The sequence below is a fragment of the Solanum verrucosum genome, unplaced genomic scaffold (genome assembly GCF_900185275.1).
Source record: "Solanum verrucosum unplaced genomic scaffold, falcon-dt-bn FXZP01000140.1, whole genome shotgun sequence".
Taxonomy (NCBI): domain Eukaryota; kingdom Viridiplantae; phylum Streptophyta; class Magnoliopsida; order Solanales; family Solanaceae; genus Solanum; species Solanum verrucosum.
This window is the reverse complement of record NW_026020112.1, coordinates 134897-153205: the sequence shown is the minus strand read 5'-3', so window position 1 is coordinate 153205 and position 18309 is coordinate 134897. Positions and strand designations below refer to the sequence as shown.

The 18309-nt window shown below is 28.7% G+C and overlaps 2 protein-coding genes and 1 pseudogene across 3 annotated transcripts; 1 reads left to right on the top strand and 2 right to left on the bottom strand.

Moving 5' to 3' along the window:
• The first annotated feature begins 1946 nt into the window (after positions 1-1946).
• On the top strand, positions 1947-8802 carry LOC125825568 (beta-fructofuranosidase, insoluble isoenzyme 1-like). 2 transcript variants are annotated; one of them, XM_049504892.1, is made up of 6 exons: positions 1947-2124; positions 2925-2933; positions 3016-4040; positions 4136-4380; positions 4554-4650; positions 8626-8802. In XM_049504892.1, the coding sequence occupies exons 1-6, from the start codon at positions 1947-1949 to the stop codon at positions 8800-8802; spliced, it is 1731 nt and encodes a 576-aa protein (XP_049360849.1). The 2 variants fall into 2 exon arrangements, with proteins under 2 accessions (XP_049360849.1, XP_049360851.1); XM_049504894.1 differs by lacking the exon at positions 8626-8802 and adding an exon at positions 4758-5008.
• A 506-nt stretch (positions 8803-9308) lies between these two features.
• Positions 9309-11198, bottom strand: LOC125825574 (probable WRKY transcription factor 70). The gene is made up of 3 exons (XM_049504901.1): positions 10924-11198; positions 10516-10620; positions 9309-9930 (listed from the first exon to the last, which is right to left on the bottom strand). The coding sequence occupies exons 1-3, from the start codon at positions 11190-11192 to the stop codon at positions 9648-9650; spliced, it is 657 nt and encodes a 218-aa protein (XP_049360858.1). The 5' UTR covers positions 11193-11198; the 3' UTR covers positions 9309-9647.
• Positions 11199-16895: 5697 nt separating this feature from the next.
• LOC125825579 (uncharacterized) overlaps positions 16896-18309 on the bottom strand; it is an 8352-nt pseudogene continuing 6938 nt past the window's right edge.

The window sequence follows — 18309 nt, the reverse complement described above, 5'->3', positions numbered from 1 at the left end:
ATTTGTGAATTGAAAATAGTTCCGATTTTGCTGAACTATTTTTTACACGTGGTCACTTATGATTCGGTCACGTCATTAATTAATCATTTTTAAAAAGGGAAAAATGCTCAAATATTTCATCAAACTTTGAAAAAAACTCATATATGTCATCTAATAAAAATTTGGCTCATTTATGCCATTTCAGGTAACAAATTCTACTATATTATAAAAGAGAGTTTAGGGCCAAGTATAATGTATAATATTCAAGATTGGGACTTTTTCCAATCTTAAAATATTATATATTATACTTGTGGGACTTTTAAAAGGGAGTTTATGCCCAAGTAATAATATATAATATAGTAGAACTTGGGCATAAACTCCCTTTTAAAATAATATATATATATATATATCACAAATGGAAAAGTCCCAATCAAGGGAAGCAACATATACCATTTACAAATGACTTAAAAAACATTAAAAATTACAATAATTACCAATTTAAAATATTTAAAAGTTATATAATAAAATAGGTTGACTCTCAGAATTCTATCAGGCTCACATATATTGGAACAGAAAAAATAACATATATCATTTTAAAATTACCAAAAAAGTATTATAAATAATAATAATTAACAACTTAAAATATCTTAAAGACATTTTAAAAGGGTTAATTTTGTAATTTTATCAATATCACATAAATTAGGACAAAGTGACCAATAATGTACGTTATTTCAAAGTTACATAAAATATTATAAATCACAATAATTAATAACTTAAAACATTTTTTAAAATTAGGACAAAGTGACCAGTAATGTACGTTATTTCAAAATTACATAAAAATATTATAAATCACAATAATTAATAACTTAAAACATTTTTTAAAAAAAAATATGAAAATTTGGATGACTTTCCAAATTTCATTTGTGTCACATAAATTGAGACAACAAAAATAACATATATTGGGTCCATTTTAATTTATTTGTCTTTTTTATATATATTTAAAAAATTGCGTAAAAATACTATAAATCTTGATAATTGACAACATAAAATATGTTTTGAAAAAAATACAAAAAATTCCACTGATTCTTGAAGTGAATCTATCGTAAAAATACTATAAATCATGATAATTGACAACATAAAATATTTACAAAATGTTGTATGTGGGTAGTCTTATTATGCCTTAAATAGCGTCAAAGAAAGTACAAATTTGTGATAAAAAAACTTATTCCTTTATCCACGCAAACAATCGCTTCAAAAACTCGGTTATTTGCCCCAAAACATACCATTTATATTATTGGGCCCGTGCTATTATCTAGTAATGACATAAATGAGCCTTTTCTCAAATGAAAATGGCACAGATAAGCTAAACTATTAACGAATGACATATATGAGCTTTTTCTCAAAGTTCGACAGCATATTCGAACCTTTTTCCTTTTCTCACTCTAGCAAAACCCATTAAAACATGAGCGGGTCAAGCTAGTTACATGGTTTTGTGACAAATTTGCCACCCATACGCCATACCCCATAGCTACTGCCATTGTGTCATAAAAATTCAAGAAGAAAAAATAAGTACAGATGGTCACTTTGGTCATGCAATTAACTACATGAACTCAGAGACTGTGTTAGACACTGTACAGATTACAAGAGTCTGGTGCCAAAAAGGCAGTTATTTTGACACAACGTACCAAAACAGACCCTCTATTTTGTTGATTGACTATATCTTTTGCTTTTCCTAAATTCTATAACAACCATATCAATCATATTTTTCCTATTTTGTTGATTGACTATATCTACAGATGTTCCTAAATTCTATAACAACAATATCAATATATTTTTTTAAATTATTATTCTATTGTTGACTTTATCTCTACCTTTCTCTATAAATATTCTTCACACTCTTTCAACTTTTTCATCAGTTTCTATTTTCTCTGAATTAGATTTAAAAAGAAGAAAGTTTGTTCGTCAGAATGGTGATTTTAAAGAATCGATCTCTTTGCCTTTTTCTATTTATGTTTTTTCTTGTATTTTTTGAGGTTCATGCGTCACATGAAATAAATCGAAAGCTACAGTCTACCAGTCATAATGTGGTAAAAAAAATCTTAAGACCTAAATTTCACTTCAGACCTCCTAAGCACTGGATCAATGGTATGTCTTTTTCTCTAATCCACTCCGCTATACAATATATATGGACTATTCATATTCATATTCATATTCATATGTAGGATCTAATATATAACGTTTGAGTTCATGTAAAATATAAATCGAAGGAACCTTATTATTTTACTTGTCCTTTTCTTCTTCTTTTATTTTAGTGTTTGAAACACAAATTTTCTGAAATATTATATTATTAATTTATAATATTTTAAATGTGTTCACTTATTTGGGAGAGATAGTTCAATATTTAAATTTAATAGTTCAAGACTTTTCAAATTTAATATTTATTAAAATTTTAATAATTTAATCCACACATATGTGAAAAAATTACTAAAATTTTAATAATTGAACTCGGCAAAAATAAACTAACATGCATGTGTGCTTTTAGCTGCTTATTCATATTTGATTGTCCTTTTTCTTTTTATTTAATTATTTCATTATAGTTATTTAACATAATAAGGTGATCCTTATTCGTATAATATATGCTTTAATACTTGTATATGATCCTTATTCGTGATGATACTAATTAATAAATATATGAGGAGATGTACTGTAAAAAATATGATTATCACAAACAATAGTTAAACAATCATTCTCTTTTAATCTTGATAAAAATTAGTATTATTTTATATAATTGATGCAAACAAGTTTTTACATGATATAATATATATGCAACTAACTCTGCTTTGTGATATTTTTTTCAATTGCAATGAAATGCTTTTACTAATCATTTTAATTTAATTCCTTTTTATGTGGTGGTCTTGGCCGGATGGTCCCAACAACAACATTAGATCCCACTGGTAAGATCGAGTTTTATATTTATTAGTTTTCACTATATTTTTACCTAAATCTCAATTTATTTATATTAATTTTTTTTAATAGGTCCAATGTATTACAATGGTATCTATCATCTATTTTACCAGTACAATACAAAAGGAGAAGTGTGGGGCAATATTGTTTGGGCTCATTCAGTATCCATTGACATGATTAACTGGATCAATTTAGAGCATGCAATTTATCCATCAGAAGTGTTCGACAAATATGGTACTTGGTCTGGATCAACCACTATTCTTCCGGGGAATAAGCCTGTTATTCTCTACACTGGAATAGTGGATGACGAACAAACTCAAGTACAAAATTATGCAATACCAGCTAACTTGTCTGATCCATTTCTACGTAAGTGGATCAAACCTGATAACAATCCGTTAGTAGTCGCTGACGAAAGCATCAACAAGACCAAATTTCGTGACCCAACTACAGCTTGGTTAGGTCAAGATGGGAGTTGGAGAATGTTGGTTGGTAGCCTTAGAAAAAACAAGAGAGGATTAGCAATATTGTACCGGAGTAGGGACTTCATGAAATGGACCAAAGCCCAACACCCATTCCATTCAGCTGCTAAAACTGGAAATTGGGAATGTGTTGATTTTTTTCCAGTATCATTGGAGAATACAGATGGTTTGGACACATCAGTTATTGGCAAAAAAATTAAACATGTTCTGAAAGTCAGTCTGGATGATACCAGATGGGACTATTACACAATTGGTACTTATGACACGAAAAAAGATAGATATGTTCCGGACGATACAATGATCGAAGGATATCACGGATTGAGACTGGATTATGGTAATTTTTATGCATCAAAAACTTTCTATGATCCTAGCAAGAATCGAAGAATTTTGATGGGATGGTGCAACGAATCCGATGTTTTTCCAACAGATGACATCTACAAAGGATGGTCTGGAATTCAGGCTATTCCTCGTAAATTATGGATTGATCCTAGTGGTAAACATTTAGTCCAATGGCCTATTGAAGAATTAGAAACCCTGAGAAAGAAAAAGGTCGAGCTAAGAAATTACAAATTGAACAAGGGAGAAAATATAGAAGTTCAAGGAATCACACCTGCCCAGGTTTGACAGGTTTATGATTTGAATTAATTTTTTGTATGAAATTTTTGTACCAAGACCAATTTATAGCTAATTTGTGAGTGTTAATATAATGACAGGCTGATGTTGAAGTTACATTTTCCTTTTCAAGTTTGGAAAATGCAGAAGAATTTGATCCTAGTTGGGTTGATCTTTATGCCGAAGATGTATGTGCAATTAGGGGTTCGACAGTTCAAGGTGGACTTGGTCCATTTGGACTCCTAACATTATCTTCTGAAAACTTGGAAGAGTATACACCTGTATTCTTTCGAGTGTTTAAAAATCAAGACAAATACAAGGTTCTCATGTGCTCTGATGCCTCAAGGTTTGTCTAATGATCACACTTTTCTTATTAGCAAGTATCTCTCCTCCTATTAAATGGGTCTAATGCAATGCAAATGAGTTTTGGATATCAAATAATTATAACTATAAAAAGATTTGTTATCTTTATGCTTTTGTATTTGGCTAACCTCATCATTCTATTTTTTTCTGTGACAGGTCAAGCGTTAGGAATCACAAAAAGATGTTCAAACCCTCATTTGCTGGGTATGTCGATGTTGATCTAACAGACAAAAAGTTGTCACTAAGGAGTTTGGTAAACTTTCTTTGGTACTTTTTTCCTATAAAATACACTTAAAACTTATATTTCAACTCATTTTTCTTTTTTTGTCGCATTGACAAGTAGTTTAATTATTTTTTCAGATTGATCACTCCGTGGTCGCAAGTTTTGGTGCTGGTGGAAAGACATGTATTACATCACGAGTTTATCCAGCTTTATCCATCTATGGTGACACACATTTGTTTGCTTTCAATAATGGTACTGAGACAGTCAAAATTGACACTCTTGATGCCTGGAGCATGGATAAAGCCGACATGTAAAACTGAAAAATCCTAGGAGAAAAGAAGAAAACATAATTGCGTTCAATTTTCATTTCTCTTTTCATGTTGGCCTTTTTTTTAATCAAGCTTGTACAGATTCACTACTTCTATGAGTCATGAAATAAAATATTCTTCTTTTCCTATTTAATTGAATCGATGACTCCTTGATATATAGTGTAATTATCTTTCGAGTTCTTATTTCATATCAAAATATACAAATGTTTACTTATTTCTTGTGTGTATATATGGGGCACAAACAAATAAAGGACTTATATACTTGCAAATCAATGAAATGAAATTAAACTTTTTTCGAGCAATATAGAAAAATCAAGAGCTTTCTTTGCAATCGTTTTATCCTCTTGATGCCAAAATGCAGAAAAGACTAAAAAGAAAGGGTTGAGATTAAAAGCTTTCACGGACTGATGTCGAGACTAGATTCATAACTACATAATATTTCGTCTTCATCTCTTTTCCGATGTATTTGACCACATAAAACTCTACTTATTGGACATTATAGAGGTTCAACGTGAACTATGTTTGGTGTATACAACTTATTAATGTTATGTAATATTCTCCACACTCTAATATTAATAACAATTTCTATGGTTAATGAAAATTAAACTAGACCAATATGTAAGCATTCAAATCCAATAATTAATGCCAGAATCGATTTTCATTTTAAAAAAATAACAAAATCATAAATATTCGATAGACAAGAAAATAAAAGTTTTATCTTTGACCAAAATAGTCTCCTGGTTCAACTATTCATAAGCGTCCTCCCTCTGGGGCAAAGATTTAATTAGCAAGACCTCAGACCGATATCTCGATTGTTCAACATTGCTAACTATTATAAGAGGATGTCTCCCCCTCGGGATTACTAGTAGCTTCGATTGGTGAGTCTGGTGCTGCAAGTGAATTACTCTATAATTTTAGTCAGAAATAATAATCATATAATACTATTGTAGGTGTCCGGCCTAAAAGACCGGTGGTATTTCTCACTATTTGACTATTTGTTATCCAATACAAAAATCAATTAGTCATCTTAAACTAGCTAATGTTGTGTATTATCAACAATTTCTACATAAGGTGGTAATATGATATTTTGAGCAGTTACATATCTAAGACCTTTGACACAAATAGACGCGTCAAAAGTTCCATATAGATTACTTCCCAATACAATTTCTTTCAAATTCATTAAAATTTCATTTACCGATTCTTGAATTCCCATTATGGTAGAATATTCATGTGGGAGTTTCTCATATTTACACTTACACGTGTGATACATGTTCCTCCAATTTCTCCAAGTAAATCTCTTCACATCACAACACATATTGTGTCGTTTTGGTCTGTCATCAGTAGAAACAAAATAAAACGTCCATTATAAAGGAGTTTACTGTCTGTTCTAGATTCAACACACTTTCACTATAGTGTTTGAGTAAATACTATTACTTTCTCTCAATATCTCCCCAGATTATTTCGACATTCATAAATACCCCTCCCCCTCCCTCCCCATCTCGTCCTCAAATTATTTGCTATTAGAATTGCATAATGCAATACACATTGTGAGATATCTCACACTCGTTCCGAAAATAAAGTATTTTTTCTTTATATGATCTTGACAAATCTTCACCTCTAGAACTAACTTTTGCGATTGAGTAAGCTAGTCAACAATCTATTTTTTTAACATGGTATTCATCTTTTATAATTGGTTTACCTAATGTTGGATTCCAAGTTGTGTTAAAGTGTATATCCCACAATGGTTGATCAATAAGGTGTTGTCCCCTTATATGGTTTAAATAATTCACGTCTTATGAATTAGTTTTAAGCGTTGAATTAAATTTTTATAAAAGAAATAAGGAAAGAAAGATTGTTTTTTTTTCAATCGTAAAAATATTTTAGACTTTGAATTAAATTACTTATATCTTCATATTACTAATAATAAACATATGGTTAACATCTTATTAATTTGAAATAAGCCTAATATTGTTATTACTATTAAATTTTTGTTATAAACTTAAAATCATTATACCTCGTAAAACTACTACATAACATACAATAAGTTTGAATTAAAAAAAGTGACTAATTATTTGCATAATTCTATTAAAATATTGAAGTGTTTTATTAGAAGTTAGTATTACGCTACTAATTTTAATGAGTCACCCTTGATGTGATTTCATCTTCAAATTTAAATGGTTAGAGAAAATACTTTGAATTTGTGTTATTTGATCTTTCAAATATTTCATTCAACTTTTTAACCCTGTGTGATCTCATCTCTCATGTAAATCCGATTTAAAAAATAAATGAAAAACATACATTGTCAATCACAATTGTAGGAGAAAAAACACATTGTTCAATTAACATTTATTATTATTTTGGATTGGTTCCTAAAATTTATAACAACAATCTTAACCTTATTTTTTGATTGACTATATCATTCCTAAATTTCCAGTTGTTCCTAAATTTAATAACAACAATATCAACCTTATTTTTTTATTATTCTATTGTTGACTCCATTTCCACTTTTTCTTTAAAAAAAACGTCAAAACTATTTTCAAATCAGGCTTATGCAAACTTGAAATTGTTAACTATAACATTTTCCCTGACTATTACTACATGGTAGAAAAAAGAAAATCTAGATTAAAGAGTAATTAAATTTGTAAAATCGAATATAGACTTATAAATATATAACTAAATGAATCAAATTAATTTTGTATAATGTAAATATTTTAAATACATGTATCTTAATAAATTCTTGAGAATTCCAAATTCAATATTACCTGCTTTAATTCTAACAAATTAAAAGCATTTGAAATAATGAAAAAAATTTCCCAAGTATTTGAAATAATGAAAAAAAATTCCTAAGTGAAAATGAAAGGTCAAATTTTACAGAATTTGGATAGTCAAACTAAAATGTGAAATGATATACAATAGGTTAACTTGGAAAAACGTGTATGGAGCTTTCTAATTTGCACTTTTAATATGATGACAGGTTGATGTTGAAGTTACATTTTCCTTTTCAAGTTTGGAAAATGCAGAAGAATTTGATCCTAGTTGGGCTGATCTTTATGCCCAAGATGTATGTGTCATTAGGGGTTTGACAGTTCAAGGTGGACTTGGTCCATTTGGAATTCTAACATTGTCTTCTGAAAATCTGGAAGAGTATACACCTGTATTCTTCAGAGTGTTTAAGACTCAAGATAAATACAAGGTTCTCATGTGTTCTGATGCCTCAAGGTTTGTCTTTTGATCACTTTTTTTTATCAGCAAGTATTATGATGAGATCCCTCCCCCTAAATCAGAGATCTCAGATTTAAAGTTTGGGAATGTAAAAATACTCATAGAGAATGCTTTGCCTGTTTAACGAATCTTATAAGATGTGGATTTAAGTTAGTTGGGCCATTGAGTTCTTGATATCAAATAATTATGAACATGAAAAGTATTATTATCTTTATACTTTTGCATTTGGATAACCTTGCCATTTTATTTAGGTCAAGCGTTAGAAATCATAAAAAGATGTATAAATCATCTTTTGCTGGATATGTTGATATAAATCTAACCGACAAAGATTGTCGTTACGAAGTTTGGTAAACTTTCTTTGGTAATTTTTTCATATCAAATGCACTAAAAAAATCATATTTCAACTCATTTTTCTTTTGTGTCGTATTGACAATTAGTTGATTTTTTTCTTCAGATTGATCACTCAGTGGTTGAAAGTTTCGGTGAAGGTGGAAAGACATGCATTACATCAAGAGTTTATCCATCATTAGCCATCTATGGAGACACACATTTGTTTGCTTTCAACAATGGTACCGAAACAGTCAAAATTGAGGCTCTTAATGCCTGGAACATGGCTAAATCCGAGAGATAGATTTAAAACATAAGTGCTTTGAATTTTTCTTTCTTTTTCTGTGTTGGCCCTTTTTTGGGATGAGAACTTGTACAAATTTGCTATTTCTAGCAAAGCATGAATGAAATATTCTTCTTTTCTATTAAATTGAATTGATGACGCTTAATATAGAATGCAATTATCTTTCTATTGAGTTCTTATTTCATATCAAAATACTCAAATGTTTACTTATTCCTTGCATATATATATGAACTATAGACAAATAAAAGACTTATATACGTGTAACTCAATGTAATGAAGTCGAAAATTTCTCCTTGAAAACTTTCATGGATTGATGTCTAGACTAAAGTAGCAACTACCTTTAGATAAGAAATTTTTTTCGGTCTTTAACCTTCTCCTATGGTATGCAACTTAAAGTGTCATGTGAAATTTATCCACACTATAATAATAAAAATAATAACAATTCCTATGATAAACAATAACTAAACTAAACTAGACAAAAGTTTTGTTAGAGAAAAAAATTAAGATCGAAAGGAAAAGGAATTATATATAAATGTAGCCAAAATTATTCTCATTCCAAAGTACATAACATTATACAAAATATTTACACAAATTCCATTAACCCACCCCACCCCACCCCCACAATCAACAATCTACACGAAAAAATACATATTAAAGTTTACACAAGGTACGTCATGAAAAAGGATTGTACTTCAAGGAATGTAATGTCAACAACTTATTCTACTACAGTAACAATAGCTGCTTTCACTATTCGAATCTATCACTTATAAATTATTTGAGACAACTTTTATACCGTTGATCCAATAAGACTCCCCTCCAAAAAAATTAAAGCCCAATATGTATGTTTAAAATTCAAAAGACAAATCAACAGTTTCCACCATCATACCCAAAAAATGGTGATGATTTTTATAATTATTATTGGTAGAATTAAAGTTAAGTAAGACTGAATTAGAATCTTCATGATCATTTGGAGAATCACATATCATTTGAGAAACTTTAGGACAAGTTTTGCAAGTGTGATGACCATAATAAGTGATCCTAAATAGTGGTGGATTTTCTTGAATTCTTTGCACCTGTTTGTTTGCTTGACAACCTTGATCAAATTTATGAGTGCACCTAAAATAATTCCTGCATTTTTTATTAATATGTATATTTATATGTCAAAATCACTAATTAGCAACAAAAAAAAATTAAACTATATACAAATGCATAGTACAATGACAACGATGATAATAATACATTTAATGTAATTTCACGTATATGTAGCGTCTAGAATTGAATATGCACATCTTACCCCTACCTTAGAGAAGTAGAGTAAAAACTTTTTTCGAAAGGTTCATTTATGTCATTTGTTAAAAGTTTGGTTCATCTATGTCATTTCAGTTAACAAATAATGGAATGAATGAACATTTTCTCAAACAAAAATGACACAGATGAATCAAACTTTTAATAGATGACATAAATGAGTCTTTTCTTAAAGTTCAAACATTTAAATCTTTTTTCATAATTAATAAAGATTCTTAATCATATGCATGCACTGGTTATAAAAAAAAAATTATACCATCTAAGTTATCTTTACTTATATATGTTGCAGGTTCTATTATAATTACATATTCCACATCATAAGAAAACTTAATTACCTATAAATATCATTAGAGTGATCTAATAGTATTAAAAATAATATATATATATATATATATTGTGAGGTCAAACCTTGGATATTTGTCATTAAGGATCTTTTTTTGACCATATTTTCTCCAAGCATGGCCATCATACACCAAAGTTGAAGTTTCTTTTACGCTTGTCTCTAAAGTTCTCCTGCAATCAGATTTTCCCCAAATTAATATCTATAAATAATATAAATAACTTTTAAATTTTTTTTTATAATATATACTTCCTATTTTACTTTTAATAACATGCATATATTCCTCATTCATGTTGTTAATTATAGCCATAGAAATATAAATATATACTTCTTCGATCTTATGTGATATCGAAATAAAGAAAGACATCTTGAAACAAAAGAAAGTATAGTTTTGGTATGAATATGTTTAAATTTTTATTTTAAAACTTCATGTTCAATTAAACAGTATCGTAACATATATAGTAGAATATAATCACCTTCTCTTGTATCGTCCTCTTCGATCTTTCAACAATGAAATCTTGCAACTACTACTTGATGAGTCTTCATTAGAGCTTAATATCGATAGAGTCGCACAAAATGAACTCATTATTTTTCCAACCAACGTATATGCATCTTCATCATCTACATGATCTACATGCTTCTTTATTATCTCTCTTAGCCGACACGTAAATTCCCGGCCACGATTCAACTCTACTATTATTTTCTCTAGATCAGACGTTTTGTTTTTTAACAAAGATGACTTCATATTATAATTTTTTTATAAGACTCTATTGAGGATTAGATGAGAGAGCTTTATTTATACGCAAAAGGGAAAAGATTTAAAAGAAAATTTCTAGGAAAATTCATGCTTAGCTTGTGGAAATACAAAGCCCACGCGCACTGATTGAGGTTGTTTTGGTTGTTAAGTGTTATTTTAGTCTTTTAACTTTTGTCTCTATTACAATTTATGTAACATATTTTAAATTTTGAGATTCAAATAAGTGGATATTTGATCGTAAATCTTTATATATCTTTTAAATATTTTGAATTGTCAATTATTGTGACTTATAGTATTTTTTACGTAGTTTACAAATATATAAATTTTTATTTTAAAAAAATTTGAAGATTTCATGAGTAAATTCTCAAGTAACTTAAATTGTTTGACTCTCGAAAATCAAAATGTGACACATAAATTGAGACAAGGAAATATTATTTAAAATTTACATATTTGAAAACTAGTAAAAAATACTATAAGTCACAATATTGATAATTCATATATATATATATTACAATCCTAAAAAGACTTGTTCAATCTTCAAAATTTGAAAGGTGACACATAAATTGAGACAAATAGAGTATTTTTTTTAAAAAAATATTTATTAAGTTTTTCATTTTCAATAGCCAACAAGTATAAACCACAAAATTTAAAAAAATTCATTTATTTCTTGAATTCCGTATTCAATCAAACTAAAATATTTAAATTGGGAGTAACAAAATACTAATCGGATGATGAAATTTGAAATTAAATGAATTTGACTTCTCTTTTTTTCTAATAATTGAACCTATATCTGTTCTATGCAATAAATATTGGGTTTGATTATAAGGGTCTGTTTGGATTGACTTTTGGCTTATGACTTATAAGCCGAAAGCCATAAGTTAGGATTTCTAACTTAGAGCCCGTTTGGATTGACTTAAAAAAAGTAACTTTTAAAAAGTAACTTTTTAAAGTGCTGGAACTTATTTTTAAAATAAGTAGTTATGTGTTTGGATAAAAGTGCTGCAGTTGAAAAAAAAGTTGTTGATGTGTTTGGCAAATAAGTGCTGGTAAACACTTTTTTTTATCAAAATGTCTGAAATACCCTTTAAGCTGTTAACATGATAAAAAGTTGATTAATTTAAGGTTTTTATACTTAAAAAAAAAATTAAAACAAAATTAATTTATGTTTTACATCCATAAGTAATAATATTTTTCTATCATTCACATATTTCTTTACCACCTTATAAGAGGAATATAAATTCATATTTCAGAAATAATAATAATAATAAAATAATAATAATAATAATAATAATAATAATAATAATAATAATAGTAATAGTAATAATAATAATAATAATAATAATAATAATAATAGTAATAGTAATAGTAATAATAATTATTATAATAATAATACACATAATAATAATAATAATAATAGTAATAGTAATAATAATAATAATATTTATTATTATTATTATAATTATTATAATAATAATAATAATAAAATAATAATAATAATAATAATAGTAGTAGTAATAGTAATAGTAATAGTAATAATAATAATAATAATAATAATAATAATAATAATAATAATAATAATAATAATTCAATATGGGCAATTTGGAAATTGTATAAAAGAATTAAGGGCAAAAAGGTAATATACTTGGTCAACATAAAAATGCTTTTAAGTTAAAAAAAAAAAAAAGCTCCCCCCCTAGCTTTTAGCTTTTGGCTTAAAATAAGTCATTTTTGACTTAAAATAAGTCATTTTGATAATTGCCAAACACTCTAATAAGTCAAAAACTGGCTTTTAAGCCAGTTTGACCAGCTTAAAAGCCCATCCAAACAAGCTCTTATAACTTTTGGCTTATTTTTGTTATTTTGACTTAAAATTAAGTGCTTATAAGCACCTTTTAACTTTACCAAAACACTTCAAAACTGCGTAAAAATTATTTTGACTTAAAAATACCTAAAATAAGTCAATCCAAACGGACACTATGTACCTCGTCTTCGCCTGTTAAAAGAAAAATTGACATAATTAACTATTCATCAAAATAATAATTAATAAATATGTATATATATAAAATTTATCTTAAAGCTAGCAAAAGTAATTATGTACCTTGTCGAAGAAAAAAAACTACTGTGGGGTCACTTTTGATCTTTGCATGGAAAATGGGTAGAGATTAGATACACGCGCTACAGAGAGCGTCAAGAAGGTACTACACGTTGCTGCTAACGTATGCACATGCTGTCACTATAATATCGTCAGCGGCACTAATCTCATTTTAATTGACGTTTAAGAATAGTTAATTAGTTGCTTAAAGTCAAGCGTAAAGTACAAGTTGAAGGAAGGGTGACACTTTCTTATCGTTGGACAATGGGGACCATATTTAAAAAAAAAAGCTTTTCGTTTCAATTTACGTGAAAGTATTCCATTGAGTATAAAATTTAAAAAAATGAGAACTTTTGAAATTTGTATTCTAAAATAAATTATAGAAATTTATGTGGCTACATGAAAGAGAAAAATATTAAATTTGAAGTTAAATTGTTACTGTTAAATATGAAAAGATATATTATTATCTTTTTTGTCCCCTTATTTAGCAAAGATATATTATTATCTTTTTTTCCCCCTTTTGCTCCCTTGCTGACTCGAACTCGCAACCTTTGGGTTGGAAGTGAGGGGTGCTTACCATCCCAGCAATTCCCTCTCGTCTATTATTATCTTTTTTTAGATCGATCAAAATAAAAAATAAAAAAATAAAAAATGTCACCTAAATTGAAATTGTGAAAGTAAAAGAATTGTCTTTGCCTGATAAGTGATAATTTAAAAAATGACCTTCCTTTGTCTTAGTACTATGGTTTTAAATTTTATTACATGTTTCCTCCACTAAATTGTGAGAATTTTGATGGTGATTGGATCGATTAGAACATAATTAAGCAATTAGCTAATATAGTATTTCTTCCGTTTCATTTTATATGACAGTCATATATGATTTATGATAGAGAAAAGATTATAAATGGGGTGTCAACATAAATGTTGTGCATTTTTCGAGTATGCTATTAGATTAAAATATTATTAAGTTCAAGCTCAAAAAATTATAAATAATATCTTTTGTAAATATATGAAAAAAAAATTATTATTCCTTTCGTTTCAAAAATAATGACCTTCTTTCCTTTTTAGTTTGTTTCAAAAAGAATGACATCTTTCTTATTTTGGTAACATTTTAATTTCAGCTTTTCACGTGGCATGTTTAAAGCCACAAGATTAAAGGACAATTTTGTACATTTGACATAACTTTAATTTAAGACCACAAGATTCAAAAGTCTTTTTTATTTTCCTAAATTCTGTATCAAGTTAAACTAGATCATTCTTTGTGAAACGGATGGAGTATATAAAAAGTATATATTCCTTCCATTTTAAGATACTTATCTCTTTTATCGAGAGTCAATTTAACTAAAGTAAGTAGCACTAGAGTGGATAAGTGTTGTAAATAGTGAATGACCCCTTTTAGACGTTAGAAAAATATTCCACAAAAGAGAAGAAATTTCCAATAACTTTTGAGCCACTAATTAAATATCAGGAAAAATGAAAGGAAAAAAAAAAGTCATGGAGTTGTGGTCCTATAATATAATTCAAATTCTTCTGCATAGTTTATTTATTTATTTGGTTGTTGTTGGTATAGTTAATTCTTGTATTCCAAGAAATCTATGTCCTTAATTTTGAAAGAAAAATGTAAAGTTGGAGAGTGGTAGCTATTGTTAGAATGGACAAATGGATGGATTTGGACTGAAGTAAAACGGATCAAAATAAATTGATCAAATATATTATACCGGGAAAAAACTCAAATATGCTATCGAATTTTGAGAAAATCCTCATCTATGTCATCCATTAAAAGTTTGATTTATTTATATCGTTTCCGTTTGAGAAAAGGTTCATCCATGCCATTATTTGTGAATTGAAAATAGTTCCGATTTTGCTGAACTATTTTTTACACGTGGTCACTTATGATTCGGTCACGTCATTAATTAATCATTTTTAAAAAGGGAAAAATGCTCAAATATTTCATCAAACTTTGAAAAAAAACTCATATATGTCATCTAATAAAAATTTGGCTCATTTATGCCATTTCAGGTAACAAATTCTACTATATTATAAAAGAGAGTTTAGGGCCAAGTATAATGTATAATATTCAAGATTGGGACTTTTTCCAATCTTAAATATTATATATTATACTTGTGGGACTTTTAAAAGGGAGTTTATGCCCAAGTATAATATATAAATATAGTAGAACTTGGGCATAAACTCCCTTTTAAAATAATATATATATATATATATCACAAATGGAAAAGTCCCAATCAAGGAAGCAACATATACCATTTACAAATGACTTAAAAAACATTAAAAATTACAATAATTACCAATTTAAAATATTTAAAAGTTATATAATAAAATAGGTTGACTCTCAGAATTCTATCAGGCTCACATATATTGGAACAGAAAAAATAACATATATCATTTTAAAATTACCAAAAAAGTATTATAAATAATAATAATTAACAACTTAAAATATCTTAAAGACATTTTAAAAGGGTTAATTTTGTAATTTTATCAATATCACATAAATTAGGACAAAGTGACCAATAATGTACGTTATTTCAAAGTTACATAAAAATATTATAAATCACAATAATTAATAACTTAAAACATTTTTTAAAATTAGGACAAAGTGACCAGTAATGTACGTTATTTCAAAATTACATAAAAATATTATAAATCACAATAATTAATAACTTAAAACATTTTTTAAAAAAAGATATGAAAATTTGGATGACTTTCCAAATTTCATTTGTGTCACATAAATTGAGACAACAAAAATAACATATATTGGGTCCATTTTAATTTATTTGTCTTTTTTATATATATTTAAAAATTGCGTAAAAATACTATAAATCTTGATAATTGACAACATAAAATATGTTTTGAAAAAAATACAAAAAATTCCACTGATTCTTGAAGTGAATCTATCGTAAAAATACTATAAATCATGATAATTGACAACATAAAATATTTACAAAATGTTGTATGTGGGTAGTCTTATTATGCCTTAAATAGCGTCAAAGAAAGTACAAATTTGTGATAAAAAAACTTATTCCTTTATCCACGCAAACAATCGCTTCAAAAACTCGGTTATTTGCCCCAAAACATACCATTTATATTATTGGGCCCGTGCTATTATCTAGTAATGACATAAATGAGCCTTTTCTCAAATGAAAATGGCACAGATAAGCTAAACTATTAACGAATGACATATATGAGCTTTTTCTCAAAGTTCGACAGCATATTCGAACCTTTTTCCTTTTCTCACTCTAGCAAAACCCATTAAAACATGAGCGGGTCAAGCTAGTTACATGGTTTTGTGACAAATTTGCCACCCATACGCCATACCCCATAGCTACTGCCATTGTGTCATAAAAATTCAAGAAGAAAAAATAAGTACAGATGGTCACTTTGGTCATGCAATTAACTACATGAACTCAGAGACTGTGTTAGACACTGTACAGATTACAAGAGTCTGGTGCCAAAAAGGCAGTTATTTTGACACAACGTACCAAAACAGACCCTCTCTTAAAACAAATACCAAAATGGAAACGTCGCTCAAAAATGGGCAAATTGTGTCTTACACCGTTAACGTAAAAATTGTGGAGAAATCTAGATTTAGAGAAAGGACAGAGAATCAGTGTCCTTTTGGTGTGATATACATTGTGGAAAATCTAGCAGATTAAAAGAAATCCATAGGGAGGTCCCAATCATCAGCAAGTTCTTTCAGTTTCTTCCGTAACTTTTTTCCTGAAGATTTTTTACGACTTCTGCTATACTCCGGCTTAGCACGTGTGTTTCTTAAGTTGCTATAATCTTGCATTTCATCTGCAGAGTAAGCCATTTTCTGGGCATCCCATAATCCCTGGTCAATGTCATTACGACACGGTTAGAATTATTATCATTTCTGCCATCAAGCAGACTAAGTCTAACTGTGGCTCAATCACATGAATCGGTTTTCCTAATCAAGGAAAAGAGGGTATTTTGGTAGGGTGAAGAATTCGTCATCTAACTTGGTAAACTCAAAAGTCTCAAAGTACAGAAATTCATAGGCCAGCACAGATAGAACTTCGAAGAAAAATATCAAAAGGGAAGCAGTTACTCCGCTAACATTGACTAATTGACTGTGAACACTCCAAAGTACCTTAGTAAGTCTCTGTAGGCGCGAGGCTGCAGCTTCATGAACAACGATGGTATCTGATAAAACGTCAACCACATCCTCAACAAATAAACCGTAGGTGCTGACCTGATATAAACCAAGTTCAAGTGTCAAGCACGCAACATACTACTGACTAGAATGATAGATAGGAGGAGGTCAACAAGTAGCTGCAGTAAAAGAAAATTCATTCGTATTAACCTACCAAGGTGGATGGTATTATGGATATTCCCAAGGAATCAAGCTCCAGAGATTCTACTGCCCCTGAGTTAATATTGAAAGTATAGCCACGAACCTACAGAAAAATAATATTTGTTTGAGATAAAGTAAGCTAATCAAATTTAGAGTAATACAGATACCGGAAAAATGAAGCACAGAATCACCTTCCCAACATTCCGTTGACGTGGCGTTACAACGTTGTACCCCACCTGCAGAAGAGATGTAAGAAAAATAAAGAAGCAAGTGCCATACTCGAAGAAATAAGAAAAGCGATGGGGAAGAAAAGATAAATAATGAGAGGTGGCAATTCCATAAGCATGAAAGCATTCTTTCAAATATTCACGCGAAAACCATGCAGATATTGAAGAGACAGAAAAGCCAGGGAAAGATATATATCTGAGTTGATCTCTTCACCATTGGGGGAAGAGCAAAAAGGATGGAATACATTAGAATGCCATTCTTTTTAATATCATGCCCAGCGCCCGTTCATGCTCCACACTAGACTATGAAAACACAACTAAAAGAAAAGGCATATATAGTTGTTGGTTCATATACATGTACAAGCTGTTTTCATATACATATAACAGAAATCTATAGGAAAAAAAATAAAAGACAGACAAAACCCATTTGCGGCAAACTGAATATTATTTCTT

Bases quoted from the DNA above. Each gene is read 5' to 3' on its own strand.
- LOC125825574 (XM_049504901.1), bottom strand. From the start codon at position 11,192: ATGAAGTCATCTTTGTTAAAAAACAAAACGTCTGATCTAGAGAAAATA. The intron at 10,621-10,923 runs GTGATTATATTC...ATCTGATTGCAG, and splicing joins AGAGGACGATACAAGAGAAG to GAGAACTTTAGAGACAAGCG. The intron at 9,931-10,515 runs GTTTGACCTCAC...TAAAAAATGCAG, and splicing joins CTTAATGACAAATATCCAAG to GAATTATTTTAGGTGCACTC.
- LOC125825568 (XM_049504892.1), top strand. From the start codon at position 1,947: ATGGTGATTTTAAAGAATCGATCTCTTTGCCTTTTTCTATTTATGTTT. The intron at 4,041-4,135 runs GTTTGACAGGTT...ATATAATGACAG, and splicing joins AAGGAATCACACCTGCCCAG to GCTGATGTTGAAGTTACATT. The intron at 4,651-8,625 runs GTAAACTTTCTT...TTTTTTCTTCAG, and splicing joins AGTTGTCACTAAGGAGTTTG to ATTGATCACTCAGTGGTTGA.